This window comes from Sturnus vulgaris, chromosome 9 (genome assembly GCF_052056855.1).
Source record: "Sturnus vulgaris isolate bStuVul1 chromosome 9, bStuVul1.hap1, whole genome shotgun sequence".
Lineage (NCBI taxonomy): Eukaryota > Metazoa > Chordata > Aves > Passeriformes > Sturnidae > Sturnus > Sturnus vulgaris.
This window is the reverse complement of record NC_142251.1, coordinates 14,487,679-14,502,577: the sequence shown is the minus strand read 5'-3', so window position 1 is coordinate 14,502,577 and position 14,899 is coordinate 14,487,679. Positions and strand designations below refer to the sequence as shown.

The following is a 14,899-nucleotide window of genomic DNA, read 5'->3' as shown; positions in this document are numbered from 1 at the left end:
ATTTTTTTGTTCTCCTAGAAACAGCAAAGAGAATGTAAGAGACAAAACCAGAACGGTCAACTGCACAAAGAGAACAGCAGCATTAGAAAGCTCAGAGAACAGTAGGAAAATAAAAATCTGAGACAGTTAAAAAATTGTCACAGTTTTGATCGATATTTTCCAAATTCCCTTTTGCACTTGTAAGATTTCTGTTAGGCCTTTACTTGTATGATTCAATGGTGCTGAGCAAAGGGGAAATAAAATCTGGAAGTTTCTGAATGCAATTTTATTTGCTCATTAAACATATTAAAAGAAAGAACTTTGTTCAGTAGTCATCAAATGCACTCTCATGTCTTCACATGGGAAATTTTTACTCCCTCTTGGAATAAGTACGTTTTACTTCAAATTCTGTCTGCCATAGGACCACAAAATGTAAATCCCACACCAAACATGCAAATGGAGAAAAAAAGACTATTCAATTAATCCTTCAGTAACACAGCACTGTGTATTCTCATCCAAAATAATTCTACAAATACAGTGCTGGTTAGCATGTCCAGACTGCTTTCATGATCCTTTTCATAAACATACCTAATTCTATATTAAAATGTTTAAGAGTTTCATGTATAATTTTTAAATCGCAGTCCAAAATCAGCCAGATACAGACTACAGGCAGGGTTGATGATCTCTATTTGAATCCAGTCTTCCAGCAGAGCCCTACTCCCAGCAGGTGTCTCTGGACATGACCAAACTATAAATAAAATCATAAACACAATTCAGACCATGACTTACAAATCTGCTGCTAACAGACCAATACTGTGTAAGCTCAGTACAAAGGACAGACAAAGAAATGATGAATACATCTCCGTCCTATTGTCCCAAATTCCAAATAAATATATTTTATCATGTAAAGGTTAGGAAGAATCCAGGAAAGCATGCTGCTGTATATATTTATGTAATATAGCATATACTAGGGGCTTTACCTATGGCATAGCTATTACCATGGCTTTGTCCCTTCTCTCCCCTTTCTCCCTTTAACACCAGTAATCACAGGCATGAACAGTCACCTCACACTTGACCAAGTCAAAGTGAAAACAGGGCCACTACCTAGGCAGGAGATTGCAGGAGTTTCTCCTTCCTCTCCATGAATCCTGTCCCCACTTGGCAGAAAGCAGCACCCGTTCTCCCTTCCCAGCTGCACCCCCTCACCATTTCCTCCCACATCATTTCCACTTTCACCACACTCTCATTTCCTACTTCTTTGTTCCTTTGCTCAGCATCACTGATGCAACCCCACATTCCCCATTTCAGGGGTCATGACAAAGCTCTCAGGGCCAGGGATGATGGTGAGTCCAGACAGGGCTTAGCACCATCCATGGGCTGTCTCCCAGACATTTTGGGGTAAATTCACCCACCCTGTGTACCAGGGCCAGCACAGCAGCTCTGCACCACTGACAGCTCCAGACAGGGGTAAGGAAAACACAGATGTTACTGCTGAACTGTGGCCAGAGCTTCTCCTTATGCAGTATGTAACACCAGAGAAGAAAGAGCAAAAACGATTAAAACTTTAAATATTATGGTAGGTGATGTTAAAAGTAATCACAAGAACATAGAATATTAAGTAGGTTTTGGTACCTTTTTAATAGGAAAATGGAGAAAATGAGCTCCAGTATACTACAACAGAGAAATTCAAGATCTGTAAAGTAAACTGAATCCAAACATAAACAATGCTTTATTGGGATATAGCAAGCAACCTATCAAATAGGGAACCAGTACAAACAGATTGAACATGACTCTCTTTTAACAGAGATGTATGGTGACAAGACAGCTTCTTTAGTTCTTAAAACAAATATTCAAAGTGTTAAGTAAAGCATTAAAAAAATCAATCATTACAACACCAAAGACAGACAATATTAAAAATGTGCAGAATTTTACTTTTTACAAACTTCTGCATAATGTTAGAAAACAATCATAAATTAAAAAAGGAATAAAATGAAGCCTTTTTGTTCGCAAAGCAACACAAACCTTTAAAAATCAACTCTATTTTACATAGGACTCCTATTAAAAACAGGTGAAAAGCTGAAAATTTAAAGGACAGCAAAAAATACACAACCCAGTTTCACCTGTCAGCAACACCTTCTGCTATAGAAGGAGTTATGTTAGTTCTATGTACAGCTTTAAACATTGCAGCATACCACAAGTAAACCTTAATAAGGTCAAAATAGGACCCTCTGCAAAAAAGGGTGACTTGGCAAGTGTCAGTCCCATCCTGAAATTATAAGTAGTAATAATTTTAGTAAGTTTCTAGTGTAAACCAAAACCTACTTTAATTGGTTCCTCTCTCTAAAGATGCATGTAAACTTTGGGGTTCTTTTAGTTTAATTTTTTGGTATCTTAATTAATGAAATCAAGAACATGTCTGGCTCAAAAATGAGAATGACATACCTCCCTTTTGTTCTGGATACAGTGATGTAGCTATCTCAACATGCTCATTGGCACTTCCTAAAAGAGAAAATCATTATGTACTATGTAAAAAATACACACCACCTCCCTCAGTTCAGACTCAGTATATAGTATATTGCCAGCTCTATCCAATAGGATATATATTCTAATTTGGTTTAAACTCTTAATAGATATATTCTCTCTTTACAAAGTTCCATCACATGAAACCAAATTGCTTATTTTTCCTTTGAGGCACAGCATGACCCCAATGAGACAATTAGCTATAAAGAGTTGTTCTTTAGATGTTGTGTCTGTAGAGGTTTTACGTGATATTCATAGATTTTCAGCGCAGGCCCCAGTTTTAATGACAGTCCAGTCAGTACATCATTTCTTGTCATCAACAGTAATGATTTGCCATCAATCTCCTATAAGAAGAATTAAAGAATTGATAAAGACAAATATACAAATCTAACAGATGAGAACAGTCATGCAACAAATGGAATACTACTATAGAGGATCAGTGAGAAAAATAGTAGCCTTGATTTTCCTGACACCATGTTCACAGCTGCTAAATTCTGCTTGCTGTCTGCTTTTCAAGTGCTCACCTGTGCTGACTAAGGCAGAAATACCATTTAGTCAAGCAAAAAATCCAAAGGAGCCTAATTTCCAAATTCCCTCCTTGTAAACCTTTTTCTAATTAACAGGTACAAGTGAAGAATGCCTAATTATCAGCCATTAAGGGAAGGATACTCCTAAGAATGCAGCTTATGAAGTGCATTTCAGAAGAATTACTATTGACAGCAATATGCAAGTTTAAACTAGTGAATATCTGCTAATAACTTCAGGTGCCTTCTTTAAAAGGCCAACCTTCCCATGCATCCTGTGGGGGGAAAAAAGGAAAAGACTCTTGCAATCAGAAATTTTGGAAGGGCCTCACTGGAGCTTGACACTCTGAGGGAACTTCTCTACTTTCAAGTGAAGACAAGAAAAGCAGCAACTTGCCAGCTTATGTCACAACAACCCCTACATTTTCCTGCTTAAAGTACCTCTTGTAAATCACAGATATAGCGGTGTTTTTTGTTTTCCTCCTCTCAGACCTTGAGTTTCTGACCTGTTTAGGTTAGAAATCCTGTCGGCTTTGGATTTTTTCCCATCTCAAAAACTTGACATATGCTTGAAAACTCCCTCTAAATCATTTTTAAAGTCAAAATGGAAGAGAAAGAATCCACATCTCTCCTCTCCCTTCTATTATCTTGGAAATATCAGAGATCCCATCCTTGATTACAATGCAACATGAAAAGAAGACTTCTATTAGAGTTCAGCAGGAATTTGTCAAGACTGATCTCTCTGAAAATTTGATAAAGTTTATAAATACAAAATACATGGACAAACCACAACATAGTCAAAGATCAGATAAAAGTGGCATTTTTAAAAAATATCCCCAAGATGCATAGAACTACTAATCCCTCAGGGGAGCACAAAGTAACAGTAATTCTAGAAGAAAAAAGTTTCCAATAACTTTTTACCCAATTATAGCAGGTGCCTCTTTCCAATTACTGTTGAGAATGTTAATGGTTAAAACCAGTTTCTATCCTCTCTTTTCCATTCGTCACAATTCTTTCTGTGGGAATTTTGACACCAGTGAGTGTTTTGCTCATTGCTATGACCGATCTGAAGTTGCCTTTTCTGCTGCTGTTCAACGATGCTATGGAGGAAGAACAGCCTCCAGCTTGGTAGGATCCAAATGGAGTAAATCCAGTACCTGGAATAGGAGAAACTCCAAGAATAGGAAAAAAGCATCTATTCCTTTCCCTTCTTCCACAGGGTTCCCTGTGTTTTCTAAAAATGCTGGTAACTAATAAGACTTCCACTGAATAGAAAATTGATTCTTTAAACACATCTGTGTAGGAATGAGTGATTACATACTCAGAGTTCAAGCATTTTATATCTTTGTATGAACTGTAAGCTTTACATATTTCACTTCCTTTAATTTTTCCACATTAACCTGCTTCTGCAGAATTTTCACACTCTTTTTTTGCACCAGGTAAGATTTTGTATGGTCTTTGCAACTTCCCTATTTTCTGGATTTATTTCAGGATGCAATTTCAATGCTAGCTCTCAGTATGTCTTTTTAATGCTATCTGCAGAGAGATTTCTCTGCACAACTCAAGCTGACAGCAATTCCCCACTGTGCCAGGATGACCTCAACACCAGTATCACGTTGTCTTCAGTAAATAACCAGGGGACTGGTTAAGCTTCAAGTCCTCCCACCACCCCTTCTGCTCTAAGTGACTGAGAAGTGCAAACTTTCACAGTAAGCCAACACGAGAGCACAGCAGCCAGCACACTCATGTGCTCCTCCATACCATGGCTCTCCCAGAAAGCAGCAGTGGACACCAGATGATGTCAAACCCCAGTTTCCCTTCTGCTAAGGCATTGCAGTGAGGCCAGGAAACCAGCACTGGGTTACCTGGGCATATCTGGCTATCACAACATAACGGTCAAAAAGCCACATGGGCCAAAACAAAGGTCACAGCATGAGCACATCTTGAGACCTTGTAAATAGCTTCAATCTTGGAGTGAGCCACAGTCCCCCTTGCTTCCAGGGCTCCTACAGAAAGCTCAGCCACAAATTTGCAGGCTGTATTTCTCTGAAGGTGTTCACACCCACATCCTGCAACTACTACTCCTCCCTCTTCAAGCATCCTGTGTCCCAAACCTCTTGGCTTGTCTAATTTGCTTGCTGATGTTATGGATTTTTGTTATTGGGCAACCTTCAGTTGAATCTATTTTCATCAGTGAGCTCTTTTGATTTGCTGACATCAGTGGAACTCCAAGAAGAAATAACAGATAATCATCATACAAGCATCAATTCCTACCGGCACTTAGGATCGAGTTTTAATAAAACATTCTGTAGCCCTTAAAATGCCGTCTAATTTTTCTTAAAGTATTATAAGAAAAATTCAGATTTTAAAGATTTTTTGAGCTAGTTTTAGGTGAGTCCAGACATATTCAGGCTCATCAAAGGAAAGCGTGGACTCAGTTACTGCGGTGTAAAAGCTCAGTGTAATAACAGATGTCATGATTACATTCTGGGCTAAGGATATTTTGTAAAGAAACCATTGTGCTACCTCTACTGAAGCAGTTCAGTGGAAAACAATTTCCCAGTGTTGTAGGTGAAACTGAATACTTTCCTGCTTACAATCTCATTCCTCTTCCAGTACATATTCAGGGCAGTAGATCAAATTAAACTAGGTTTCTGGGGCCCAGGCAACTGCAAATAACAGAGGAAAATAGAGATGGCCAGAATTGCAGCTGCATGCCTGGTGCTCTAGAGACAGAGAATGGCTAAGGATTCAAAATAAACCTGTCTGCAATGCCATACCTGGGAGATCCTAACAAAAAATACTGTAAGAACACAGTTAAAGTTAGTGGTAGCAAATGGTGTAGAAGAAACTGAACAGCACCACTGATAAGAAGTTAGGGACAGGACTGTTTATGGGGCTGTTCCTGGTGCAGACAGGGAATAGGCTGGCAAACCTGGCATGTAGAACCAGGCACTTGCTGTTCCTCATGCTGGTAATGGAAAGGAGGGGGAAGGAAGTGGCAATGACTTCTGCTGAGATTATCCATCCCTCAGCTCCTGGCCACATCCCGGTGGCAGCTGTCAGCCTCTCTCTCCAAGGTTTTAGCATAAGGTGAAGTTGGCAGTAGAATCACAGCCACATTTCTGTCATAGCACATGGCTGTCCTAACAGAGTCCTCAGTTACCCTACTGAAACCCCTTATCCTCACTGCAGAATACTAATAAAGCCTTTATACTCTATTTCTATGCTGCTTTCCATAAGACTGTTGCAAACTGATTTGCCAAAACTCATAGATTAGTCTCACCTTTCTGCTGCAAGGTCAGTAGTAATTACTGAAGTATTATTGACAAGCCAGATGTGAGGCAAAAACGTCAAGATATTTGATGGGAGTCAGAAGTATCTGTCAGAATAAGGAAAAGATTCCCAGAGGCCACAATTACTTTGCCTATGTAGTTTTTAAAGTCACATTTCCAGAGATGTTGTGACATGGGTGCTGGTATTAAGGAATGGACACACTCAAACCTTTTCCTTTTTGGCTTGTTCACTCATTTTCAAATTCTGAAAAACGAGTAGCAGCTGCAGAAAGAACCTCTCTCTGCAACCTTCCAGAGAATCACTCAACACTAGGCTTTTCACCCTCAAGAACAAAGAACTAAATTTAGATACTTTGTTATATGCATCAGTTACAATCAGATGGGATTTCACGGACATGGTGCTGAAGGTCAACAACATTAACCTGACCAACCATGATGTTATTTCATGTGTAATGTACAATCTCCCTGCAAAGCTGCTAATAACTTGCACCAGTTCACTACCTTGGAAGGTAGTCAAGCCATCTATTTTGCTAACTAATTACAAATGTGGGTGACTAATTTCCTGGTAGTCACACACAAGCCTACAGACTTATCTGGGGAGGTGCTGAACTGCCAATGTGATGTAAGTTACTTCTCTAGGAACAGGTGGGCTGCAGGCCAAGTAAGCTGACTTCCCAATTCTGCCCCACTAACACACCTTTACCAGCTGCTGGCAGGTGAGTTACAATGGACCACCTGACTGTTAAGCTCTTTGCTGATCTAATCTACCAAAAGAAGTCTTCCATTAATATCAGCAGTTACAAGGCCCAGAAACAAAGACCCTGCCTGTTTCTCAGACTGAGTCTTACAAACACATTGCCCCTCTGCCAACTTAGTGCCAACTTGTCCTTTCCATATGCACTTGTACTGCCAAGTTCAATGCAACACAGCAGCCCCTTTCTCACCCTATGCCTTCAAACTCTCATTGCTGCTTAGAAGTCCCAGGTTTTATAAATACTCATGAGTGTAATTACACAATACACTAAGAAAGAAGGGAATTCACATTTCGAATTCACATTTCAAATTCACATTTTAAATAACAATACAGTGAAACTGAGTGGGTTGTGTAGGGAGACTGAGTTCAAGCCAGAAAATTTGTTTCGATTTCTCACATTTCTGAATCCTATCCTAAACAAACTCCAACTCATTATCCACAGCTTGTAGAACAATATCATTACTTAGAGATCACAGTCCCATGCACTGTCACTCAATAACAGACTTAAATCCCCCCATTAATGCGGGATTTTTCTCTCCCATTTTGCAGTACACAACCAGGCCCACAGCAAAAACGTGCAATGTGAGAAACTGGTGGCAATCAAAAGGTGTCTGCTAACAGGTTTACCTGTTCCTGAAAAGCATTGGCTTGTTCTTCAAATCCAGCTGTTCTGAAATAATTCACAACATCGGTAACAGCCCAGTCAGCAGGATCCAGAGGTCTCCCATTCTCTACTGAACTGCAAAGTGCAAATGCAGACAAGTCATCACTAAAGGTGTGCAGAACATCTGCTGCTTCTTTATGCATGCCTCATGTACATCCCCTCCTTCCTTGTTTCTCCAGGAAAAGTGTTCTTTGATACATATCCCCCACCCCAGTACAGAACAGTCACTCCTGTTCTTTTACATTCTGAAGACCCAATGCTGGGGAAAACAGAGACACCTCTCCTTTCAGAAAAGAAGAAAGCACATGAATATTCACATCAGCCAAAGGTAACCAGTTAGGATCTTCCTACAAGTGTACTCTCTTTGCTGTTGCAGAATGAAAACTGCAATAACTGGGGTACCAAATTCCTGCCTTTCAAGCCTGCAGCTTGCTTTCAGCTACCAAGTAGTTAAAGAATTATATGGGGATTATTCTTTACACAGATGAGACTGTCCTTGTAACATGGGTAGAAATTACTGGTAGCCATCTTTACCTTGCAAAACAACAACAAATAAATGACAAACAAACAGAACTCCCAAATCAAAACGAAGAAGATGCACCAAATGCTTGCACTAAATCTCAACGTAGAAAATTTCCAAAAACTGCTGTCAGACTCATTGGACAAATCTATGGACTTTTTAAATAGCTGTCCATCTGAGAAAACATCTGTTAAACACAACCAGAATTAATTCTTTCTGTGATTAACCTCAGGCAATTGGTTTCCATAGTAGCAAAAACAACAAAATATTCATATTACTATCCTTATCCTGAATTTCTTTTTCTCAAACTGTAATCACCCTGTCACAAAGATAACGTCGGTGTATCTAAAAATTTTCAGTAAAAAAAGACACATAGTGAGCTTCACTGCCTTTTCTACTGCAATTTATGAGGATGAAGAGCAAGACATTAAAGAGCTTCTTGAACATGTTTCTCCAACCAGAAGTCCTGAAATTCATGCCAAATATTTTCCATCATTATATTTGCTTAATCATAATGCTAATGAACCAATATTGAAAATGTAGAGATCAGGACAGGTGTCAAAATCCCGTCCATTTTTTGGTCTAGAACTTAGAGGCAGGACTTAAGATTTCAACAGCACCAGCTGGAAAAGAAACACAGATTATATTCTCCTGACAATACTTTTTCTTTCCAACTGTTACCATCTCTGCCTTGCCTGGACTTACATATTTTTCAGCAAAAATAACTGAGCAAATCAGGGGCTGACCATTTTTCAAAGCAGCCAAGTGGAATCTATACACAGAGTGCCTCTCATCACTGTTTCTACAACATTCTTATTTCTACAACTATCTGAGTCCTGGGAAGGAGGACTTATGAAAACAATGATTTCTGCATCTCCCCAAATTCTGGAAATGTGTCTGTCAATATGGCAACAAAACCTGGCCACAGGGATCATCCACAACCTGTGTAACACTGGGCCTTCTAAAAGCAGTTTCTTTCATTATCACAGATCTCCGAGCAATGAGAAATGGAGTTTCTTACTTTTGCTCATCACATAATGACTTACTTCATGAATCGCTTCACTGATTGTGATTACTTAGAAAGCAACACTCAGCAAAACTGCAAAAGAGACTATCTGGCCTTACCAGAGCTGCACTTTTTTCCTGTGTATTTTTTTAAAAATCAAAGAATGTCTTTCAACTAAGATTTTTTTAGTGTTGAACATATTCTGAGGCTTAAGAAGTAAAATGTGAAAACTGCCACACAAAATCTGCACGTATTTATAAAAGCAGCATTTGAGGAATTATATTTAAATCTTTGCATTTTCCTTAAGACTCAGACTGTCACTTTCAATTACTCATTTGCTACTAAAAAATAAATAAACAAAATGCCAACCACTCAGTTAAAAAACAAACTGAATTTAACCCTTCTTAAACAGCAAATAAAAGGTTCAGTTTGTAAAAATATCACCTAACTGTAATTTTCTTACTTCTCCAAACACTTTAATTTTAAATTACATATGGCCCAAAACCCTCCCTTCTACAATTTTTTATCTCAGGCCACGTGCTTTTAGTTTTTCTTGTAACTCTTCTTTTAGGTAGCTCTTCTCCTAGGGAACTACAGCTTGGTCCAGATCCAGCCCCATCCAAGGCTCAACTGTAGGGGTTCTACCTCAGTCATTAATTAATCACAGAAAATAATTGCAAATTCCTGCCTCAAGGAATAGCATCATGCTGGACCCCAAGTGGAGCCGATTTCCAGAGCTACAGCTGCACAAGACTGGAAGGCATGCGGCAGACTGCTGGAGGCTGGCTGGATTTTAACCCATCTACCCACACAGATGCTCCTTCGGCTTGTAGACTTTGTCTTCTCCTCACACTGCTGCTGACATGGCTCTATTCTTTAGTCAAGAAAAGAGAATATATAACATCCATGGCTTAGCCATACACTGGCTTGTGCCTGACATCCTGGATGTCAGATCCTGGATGCTCCAAAAATCTTACAGGGACTGGCATTTTAGGCTTTGAAACGAAATACTAGATGCACTGACAATGAATAAGAATTAGGCTTGTCTGTTTTTCATCACTGTCCCTGTGCCTTTATTGCCATCATGTGGCAGAAGCAGCAAGGTCTGAAAGGATATAGCTGAGAACAGATTTTATCCAAGCTATTTATAAGCACTTCAAGAAAGTGTCAAATAATTCCTTTGTAGATATTTCCACGTACATACTATATACATTCATCAGAAACCACAGCCTCACAGTTTAAATACAATGTCCATCCACTCTAGAAAGCCACCTTAGCAATCAGCAGTTGAGTCTTTAACACCCAAGTCTCTGGGAAAATGATCAAATGTAAGCTGTCCTTGCTTTGACTGCCTCCTTTCTCCTCCCACCTCAGAGTGCTCATTGTAGAAACCAGATTGTCAAAGAGAAGGTGGTTTCTGAGGGACACACAATAATTATTCATAGTCACTGAATAGGAAAATGCTCTTTATGTTGGTGTGGTGTAGCCAGCGTCTCAAGTGAAGGGGGAGAATGCCGATTTTAATGGCTGCCATCGGATCTTTTGATGCTTTTCATATTCAGGTATTTTACCAGTAGCCTGAAATAACCATTATTATTTACCTTACTCTAGTGCCTATGCATTGTCACGTTTTCTTGGACGGCTTATGTAAAAGAGATCTGAAAAAGAATAATGAGGTGCAGCTGCACAAAGTGTTGCAGCTTGACAGAACAGACTAAGAGCTTACTCTACTACCTTTCCTTATAGTTTTTTTTTTTCCCTTTAATATATATACATATGTGTAAATCTCTCTCACCATGGCTTATGTAACCCTAAAGCAGCAAGGTCAGGTTTTTCCACGCAGAACTTCACTTCTCAGATCATAACATCGTTCAGAATTGCTAATCCTAATTAAAGAATTTCTGACCTTAAGTAGATGCTTACAAAAAAGTTCCTATGCCTTAGCCTGTAGTCTACACAAAAGAAAGCTATAGAGCAATACACACCATGTCTCTGCTTTATTCTGACTCTAGGTCTGAAATAAAACCCCAGCAACTTCAGGCTTCTCCAATAAACAGGCTAAAGTATCTGTTTCAGAAGGGAACTGACACCTAAGTGATATGCTGCTACTGCTTCTCAGCCCTAGAAGGTGGGCTGTCAGCAGAGACAGGCACAGAGATGTGACTTCCACACAGGACACCTCTCTCATTAGGCAGCAGTTCTGCAAAAGCCACTAAGAGACAGGTGAGCAGAGGCACAATATTGGCTACAGTGCTACCACTTGCTTCAGTCTCTGGATGAGAGGAAAAGGAAAAAAACGTACCCCTAAGTTACTAGCTTCTACATCTCTTCATTGCTATACAGCCTTACCACATATCACTTTTAATCAGCTCAGTGCCCTGGACTCTTCTATTTCAAAGCTGAAATACAATAGAAGTAATTAAGAACAGGGAGGCTTTGAAATGAGCAAAGATGGAAATGGCCACTATTGTCAACCACATTAGTATAAAGGAAAATTACATTCAAAATCCATGTGCTGCTTATGTAAAAGGAACACTTACTTTTTGACATCCAGAGAGCCATTTTCCTTGTTTTCCATGTCAACAGTTAACATAGGGAGGATAGAAGTTTTACTTCAGCAACTGATCAATAGGGAGGGAAACAAAAAAAGCTGTGTTTAGTTACTGGAAGTATGACCAGAGCAGTGTAATGTAACAGAAACAAGCATTTTACAGGGACGCATGCATGTTTCCGCTTGAAAGGAACAGTGCTGTCAAAGACTGATTTCCTTGGAAGGCCGGCAAAGCTGATAGTAGCTAATGAACTAGAAAAAAAGTTGACCTGTGCTTCGAACACAAGAAATAATTCTTGCCTGAAAATCAAGGAAGGTAATATTACATTTAATCTTTTCACAAGTGTTAAAGTTTTGATCAAACTGTATATATTCATATATGTGGAGATTGACCTGCAATATATAGCTGTGTATCAAGAGAGCTTAATAGCCCTCGAGTCATTGTGTGATACAGAGGATCCAAACAGATGGAAGATCTTCAGAAAGGTTTGGATTTCCACAGCCTTGTTTTACAAATGTGGACTTGGATACAGATGAGCACGTCACTTATGCCCACTGTACAAATAAAACTGGTAAGCAGAGTTACTAATTGAGTCCCAAACTCCTGAGGCCTAAATCAGTATGTCATCCATAAGATCTCTCTTCCCGCACTAGAGCAGCTTCTTCTATAGGTATGCTACACTGAACTCCAAAAAGGAAAGCAGCACATGAAGGACATAGGAGAAAATCCAGTTCGTTTCCTTCCTTGCAGCACACAGCTTTCTCCATCACTCCACGGAACATGCAGAAATAACCCAAGCCTTTCCTTTCTGTTCTCAAGTAAGCCATTTCTATTTCAGAGAGCACCAGAGAACGGACCAAGGACTCAGGATGTTCTTGCTGTAGCATTAATGGATGCCAGTGAAATGTCTCAAAGCTCTGGGAAGTACAGAATAGGGAAATCATTCGCTTCAGCTAAAACTTTCCAAAAATAGAACATATTAATTAATACTGCTGTGGGGAAGGAAAAAAAAAAAAAAAAAAGAAGACCCTTTATTATACACATAGAAGCATGTAAAGCACCAAGAAAACAGTAACTAACTACTCGAAAATATGCTTCTTCCTGCACCGCTGACCGAACAACTCCACGCATTCCCTGAAATCACTTCTCGGTTCACCTGAGGTGACTGCAGACGACACCCGCACCAGCCTACCTGCGGAACGCCCCGCGGCCGCGCACGGCCCGCAGCGCCCGGGCTCGGGGCGGGCACCTCCCGCGGAGCCCACGGGCCCGGGCGGCGGGGGCTGCCGGGGCTCCGCTTCCCGCGGCTGTGACACGCGTTCAGCATCTCACGGGCACCCCCGAGCCCGCTCGCACTGCACCACATTGTCAGTTCTGACTGGGGGCGGGGGAAGCAAGGCAGAAAAACCTACCTACGAGCAACTAAACCAGCGCATGGCTACCGGCTGCAGCGGAGCGGCGGAGCCCGCGGCCCCCGCCCCCCGGCGGCAGCGGGCGCTCCGCGGCGGCTCCGAGTGACACCGGGAGCGGCCCCGCCCGGCCCCGTGACGCGCCCGCCACACACGGACCGCCCGCGTCATGGCCGCCGCGTTAAAGGCGCCGCGCCGCGGCACTCCCGGGACCAGGGCCGGCCGGGACCCGGGCACGGAGCGGCGCCTCCGCCGAGCGGCTTTGCCCCGGCAGCGCTTACCTGCTGGGGAGCCGGGGGGCCCGTGTGGGCGGGCGCGGACCTGCCGCGGCACACGGCCGGAGAGCAGCACTCGGGGCTCGGTTCGTGACTTGAGGTTCTTGGGGCCTCCTTGTGGACATTTCTATCCTCCTAACAGGCAGGGTGTAGCAGGTAACGGAAAGGAAACAAGTCCCCAGATGTTGAAGGGTGCACTACCAAGCCGAGGAAATTTTACACAAGGTAGGAAGTAGGAGTCGCCAGATGTTGGAAAATTGATAAAGTTACAAAAGTTCATTCCTAGAATGAGTTCGTCAACACGTATGGGAGTAGCAGATACTTGGCTTTCTGTGGGACTCGTTTCACCATCGAGGTGATGGGAAAGAAGAGTGACCAAGGACAGCACACCCGAGTCTTCCCCACCGTGCCACCGCCGGCCCTGGGGAAAGAGAGGAGACGGAGGCACTGAGTCCGCAGGTCGCACTCGTCTAAGCTCCAGACTTTATTTCATAAGGTGACCATACCCACGGGATTTACTGCACAGAAAGAATCAAGTCAAGGAGCTTACAAATTACTAAGTGTCCCACTGGCAATAAAATCTCACCCACAGAGTTTAATACAAAAGTTGTCAAGTTTTTCTGGTAACCACGCTTCTTTTTTACTTTTTACACTATTTTTTAATCTCTTCGGTATTTCCTCGATTGCTGATGTTTTCTAATGGCATACAAGCATTACTTACATACACTGTCAGTGCAGAGGAAATCAAGAAAGGACTATTCAACACATCCTGCCATCCCCACACACGGGCTTTGCAGCCAGGGCTGCATCCCAGCCAGTACTCTGATGCTGTGACCTTTTGATTATCTTTAACAGGCTGGGTTACTTCAAATTTGTGGGATGGTTTACTTGAAAAATTTCCTTCTGAGTGAAACCACTCAAATTACACTCGTGCTGTTTGCTGCATGGCAAGAGGGACATTACAAATTACCTGAGGATTTGCACAGAACCTACTGGTGAGTGCGGTGTGATTTCTGCAGAGCTCTGACACAAGTGGCCAGCTGGCATGGACAGATAGAGCGGGCACATGAGGCTGTCCAGGCAAAGCTTACTGCACCTGGCTGCATGGAGATCCAGGTCACCTAACTCCTAACTGGGCACAGTTACAAGCACTAAAATTACCAGAAAAGTGGACTTTTGGGCAAAGGACACAACCTCCCAAAACACTTTATTTTGTCTTACTTATGTGCTGTCAGATAAATAACCAGAGCTTGCAGGAGCTTTGCAAGTAAAGGCAGTCGAGTATTGACAGCAGCATAGAGAACAGAGGGCAGTAACAGTCCTCACTGCTTTGGGATTTAAATAAATGCAGATAAACAAAATAAGTAGAGGATTAAGTATTGTGTCCTAAACAATACCCT

At 41.4% G+C, this 14,899-nt stretch overlaps 1 protein-coding gene across 1 annotated transcript; it reads right to left on the bottom strand.

The window, feature by feature from the left end:
• Positions 1–1,598: 1,598 nt before the first annotated feature.
• Positions 1,599–13,350, bottom strand: SAMD13 (sterile alpha motif domain containing 13). The gene is made up of 4 exons (XM_014883498.2): positions 13,228–13,350; positions 11,804–11,884; positions 7,701–7,812; positions 1,599–2,843 (listed from the first exon to the last, which is right to left on the bottom strand). The coding sequence occupies exons 2-4, from the start codon at positions 11,854–11,856 to the stop codon at positions 2,700–2,702; spliced, it is 309 nt and encodes a 102-aa protein (XP_014738984.1). The 5' UTR covers positions 11,857–11,884; positions 13,228–13,350; the 3' UTR covers positions 1,599–2,699.
• Between the last annotated feature and the right edge of the window lie 1,549 nt (positions 13,351–14,899).

What these genes read in the sequence shown, in the direction of transcription:
- SAMD13 (XM_014883498.2), bottom strand. Translation starts at nt 11,856, where the DNA reads ATGTTAACTGTTGACATGGAAAACAAGGAAAATGGCTCTCTGGATGTC. An exon ending in GGCTCTCTGGATGTCAAAAA is followed by an intron (nt 7,813 to 11,803) that starts GTAAGTGTTCCT and finishes TGCACTTTGCAG; the next exon opens with TTCAGTAGAGAATGGGAGAC. An exon ending in CCAATGCTTTTCAGGAACAG is followed by an intron (nt 2,844 to 7,700) that starts GTAAACCTGTTA and finishes TTCTTCTTATAG; the next exon opens with GAGATTGATGGCAAATCATT.